The 4,141-nt window shown below is 49.7% G+C and overlaps 3 protein-coding genes across 3 annotated transcripts in view; all 3 read right to left on the bottom strand.

The window, feature by feature from the left end:
• Positions 1–21, bottom strand: part of Pmar_PMAR002672 (hypothetical protein) — a gene marked incomplete at both ends in the record, with an annotated part of 238 nt that extends 217 nt beyond the window's left edge. Inside the window, one exon of the mRNA XM_002772269.1 lies at positions 1–21. This exon is cut by the window's left edge and continues 4 nt beyond it. Coding sequence (XP_002772315.1) covers positions 1–21 — 21 coding nt within the window.
• A 279-nt stretch (positions 22–300) lies between these two features.
• On the bottom strand, positions 301–3,332 carry Pmar_PMAR002671 (Multidrug resistance protein, putative; the record flags this gene model as incomplete). Its single annotated transcript, XM_002772268.1, has 4 exons — positions 301–2,820; positions 2,867–2,992; positions 3,038–3,223; positions 3,279–3,332. 4 exons carry the CDS (start codon positions 3,330–3,332, stop codon positions 301–303), a joined length of 2,886 nt encoding a protein of 961 aa, XP_002772314.1.
• A 61-nt stretch (positions 3,333–3,393) lies between these two features.
• On the bottom strand, positions 3,394–4,122 carry Pmar_PMAR002670 (multidrug resistance protein, putative; the record flags this gene model as incomplete). Its single annotated transcript, XM_002772267.1, has 1 exon — positions 3,394–4,122. One exon carries the CDS (start codon positions 4,120–4,122, stop codon positions 3,394–3,396), a length of 729 nt encoding a protein of 242 aa, XP_002772313.1.
• Between the last annotated feature and the right edge of the window lie 19 nt (positions 4,123–4,141).

Below are 4,141 nucleotides of genomic sequence, written 5' to 3'. Positions count from 1 at the left end.
ACGACAATGGAATAGCCACATCAGTGATGACTACCACATCTTGAAAAGCGGCTTACAATTGTCGAGTTGTTGAGATCGGAAACGCCTCTATTATGCTATGCTGCAACGAGGGAAAGCAATAAGTTTTTATTGATGATAGTAAACGATCGAACGATCGCAGAAATAAACGTAAAGATTACAATATTATGATGGCTATTATAGTTCGTCATTTTGTTGTTGAACCCAAAGTAAACCGACAACAGATTCCACTCAGGGTCATTATCATAGTATTAGAGCCACCTCAAATCTTGTAGAGGATAATCATTTTTGCCCCTTGGTGAAGAGATCATAATACACTCCACCCTTAGCAAGAAGAGCATCATGGTCACCATATTCGACGATCTTGCCATCAGCAACAACATATATTACATCACAATTTCGAACTGTCGACAAACGATGAGCGATTGTGACACTGGTACGACCAACCGAGGCGGCATCAATGGCATTCTGGACGATCTTCTCACTAGTAGAGTCCAATGCACTCGTAGCCTCATCGAGGAAAATAACGTGAGGATCCCTCACAAGAGCTCTGGCAATAGCTGCTCTCTGCTTCTGACCGCCCGACAGACGACAACCTTTCGGGCCCATCGGGTCGTCCCACTTCACGCTGCCTCCCATAGAAGTAACATAATCCATATTGGACATATTAGCAACCTTCTCCAGCTCAGCCATAGACGCATTCTCCTTACCGTAACGGACATTCTCAGCAAGAGTCATGTCGAACAACACAGGCTCTTGACCAACATAACCGTTCTTGCCTCGCCACCAGGAGATGTCCAGCATACGAATATCCGATCCTCCAACACATACACTGCCGCCATTAACATCATAGAACCTCTGCATGAGAGCCATCACTGTGGACTTACCGCTACCAGAAGGCCCAACAAAAGCCACTTGCTGACCAGGCTCAATACGGAAGGAGACCCCCTTTAGAATTTCAACTTCCGGGTGGGTCGGATATGAAAAGTGAACATCTTTGAATTCGATAATACCATCACCAAGAACACAGACGGTCCCATCAGGAGTTACCGCGTTAATCTTAGACTCCGTGTCAAGGATTTCGAACACGTCATGAGCAGCAACCTTAGCCTCGGCGACATCAGGCAGGAAGGCCATAGCCTGCCCAACAGCCATAGCAGCAAACATGATGCCCATCAACGCCTGCAGCATATGAGTGTAGCTCAGACCCTCATACACCATAAGATGGCCACCATAATAGAACCCGATAGCATAGGCAAGAAAGATGATACAGTTGGAAGCACCAAAAGTGAGACCCCGAACTGATGCCGCTGAGAAACTAGTATTACTCGATCTAGCAGCATAACGATCATACGCCTCCACCGTCCACGACTCTGCCATAAACGCTCTTACCGTGCGCATGTTCTGAATGGCCTCTGATGCAACTAGCTGAGCTTGCTTCAGCTCATCCTGCTCCTTCTTGCCCACAACTCTAACAGACATGTTCACCTTCGCAGCGATGCCCAGGAAGGGCACCATAGCGAGCATAACCAGAGTCAGCTGCCAAGAGCCCGTAAACCCAATGACCGCACCTACGACCATACCAGTCACAGCCTGGGCGTAAATACCCAGCGAGGCTCCAGTGATGGAGTTCATTTTCACAGCATAGGTCGACAAGGAAGCCGTCAGCTTACCAGCCGCGTGCTCGGGGAAATCAAAGAAGCCCATATCTTGCTCAACTATCTTGTTAAAGCACTGCTTACGAACATTACACGTGAAGTTCTCACCAATGACGGAGAACCCCAACGACTGCATCACATGTCCGACAAAGAGCAACGCGCCCAGTCCCACATAATACAACGACACTGTGCTGACTCTATCCATGATCAGCAACGGAGGGTAATAGAAAGCGGTAAGTGCATGGGCTAGAAGCAACGCATTCAACGGGAAACCAGCACCCGAGATGAAGGCACCAAAGATAGCCGGGATGAACCACCACTTCTCGTTCCGGCTCAAACCGATCAGACGCTTCCACGGAGTTTTGTACGACTTCGAAATCAACTTCTTACGTTCCGCCTCAATCTCCTCCTCAGTTTTACCCAACAACCTGTTCTCGAAGTCCTGGTCCTCCTCCTCGGCTACACCCCCTAGAGTCAACTCAGACTGCTTCCTCTGAGAACTAGCCTTACGTAACATTTCCCCGGCAGCCGACAAAGAGCGACGATTGCGCTCAGCATGAGCCTCAGCAGAGTGCTCAGTACTCGCCGCAGCCTGAGCCGACACCAACGCACTGTACACCCCAGCCATGGCCATCAACTCCTCATGATTTCCCTGCTCGACCAAATTCCCCAGATGCATGACAAAGATCTTATCAGAGTTCTTGATAGTAGAGAGACGATGCGCAATCGAGATGGTCGTGATGCTGACTGTCGTTTGCAAATAATCGATAGTAGCTTGAACCATCTTCTCACTCTCATTATCAAGAGCTGACGTAGCCTCATCGAGCAAGAGAATTTGAGGATGGCGCAGAAGGGCCCTCGCAATGGCAATCCTCTGTTTTTGACCACCCGAAACCTGACTACCGCCAGGACCAGCATATGTGTCAAACCCTTGCGGCAGCGATTCGATGAAGTCGAGAATCTGGGCCTTCTTGCATACATCTCTGATGGCCGCCTCCGAGGGGAGATTCTTGCCAACCAGCCCGTACGTGAGGTTGTTGCGAATGCTGTCGGCGAATAAGAAGGGCTCTTGCCCAACATAACCAAACAAAGCACGATGCTGGTGGACTGGCATACTCTTGATATCAACACCATTGACCAGAACCTAACATGAAATACACGACGACACGTAAAACTATAAAGCAGCCCACCCGTCCCTCCACGGGGTCGTAGAACCTCTCAATGAGCTGCACCAGAGTAGACTTGCCCGAGCCGGACTCACCAACGAAGGCTACCTTCTCACCACGTTTGATATTCAACGACACGCCTTTAATGACCTGACCAGAGGAACCTTACAATGCACATAGCCGACTACCACCTACCTGTAGTTCCGGTCTAGCAGGATAGTTGAACTTCACCTTCTCCAACTCGAAAGTGTCAAGTTGTGGCGGTTTTATAGCCTCAGCCTCGTCCATGTCGGCCAAACGACGCACCTCTGGCTCGATCAAGGCCTTCTCCTCGAACAGCGGATAGATCTTCCCACCAGCAGCACACCCTTCAGCGAAGGCCTGATGATAGAACTCACGATGCCAGACTCCAACTCAGTAGCGATGATAAACTTACTTGCACATGGGGGGCTATCTGGGCCAACGAGAAAGTAGCCATAATGGCAGACATGAATACAGTGAGGACATCACCGCCTTGATACGGCAATCCTGTGGATGGATTCGTCACACCATCACGAATCAGAGAACCACCATACCAAAAGGTAAGAGCATATGTCCAGATAGACTGCCATAGTAAAGCCAATAGAAAGCCCTCGAAAAATGCCCCCGCGTATTCCAGATCTCAGTGCATCTTTAACAACGAGAGCATACTTCACCATAGAGCGCTTCTCCCCACCGAATGCAGCTACGGTCTTCACCGATCCGAGTACCTCCTCTGCTACTGCACCAGCTGCAGCGTACTGCGTCTGACCCTTCGAAGAAAGGCTTGACATAGTCTTCGCCATGAGGAAGCCGGCAATCATGATAAGCGGTAGAGAACTCATCATAACGAGGGTGATCTGCCATCCTCTGTAGAAGGCTATTATATACCCAACAACCGTCATGGCAATGTTCACACAGCACATAGATGCTTTGGAACCAATAGCATCACGAACCTTGAGGACGTCCTCAGCCATACGCGACGGGATTGCCGCAGGGGTCCTCATGTCGAACCATGCTATGTCTTGACCTATCACTGCTTGCAAATACTTTACTCTCAGACGAGATGCCTGATTCTCAGAGAAGTACGTGAAACAAGTATTGAATATAGCTCCTGTAACAAGGGCAACGCCAGCGAGGATACACATCTGCCACGTAACAGTGACGACTCTATCCATGAACCCGTCAAGGCCACCAGCAGACGCACTAGCGAAGTCGCCAAACAAGAGGGAGAACACAGGCATCAACGCGCCGTTGCACATAGCTGCGATCACACCGCAG

This window comes from Perkinsus marinus, assembly GCF_000006405.1.
Source record: "Perkinsus marinus ATCC 50983 genomic scaffold scf_1104296961470, whole genome shotgun sequence".
NCBI classification, from domain to species: Eukaryota; Perkinsozoa; order Perkinsida; family Perkinsidae; genus Perkinsus; species Perkinsus marinus.
Note: the sequence above shows the minus strand (reverse complement) of the source record. Positions and strands in the feature narration are given on the sequence as shown.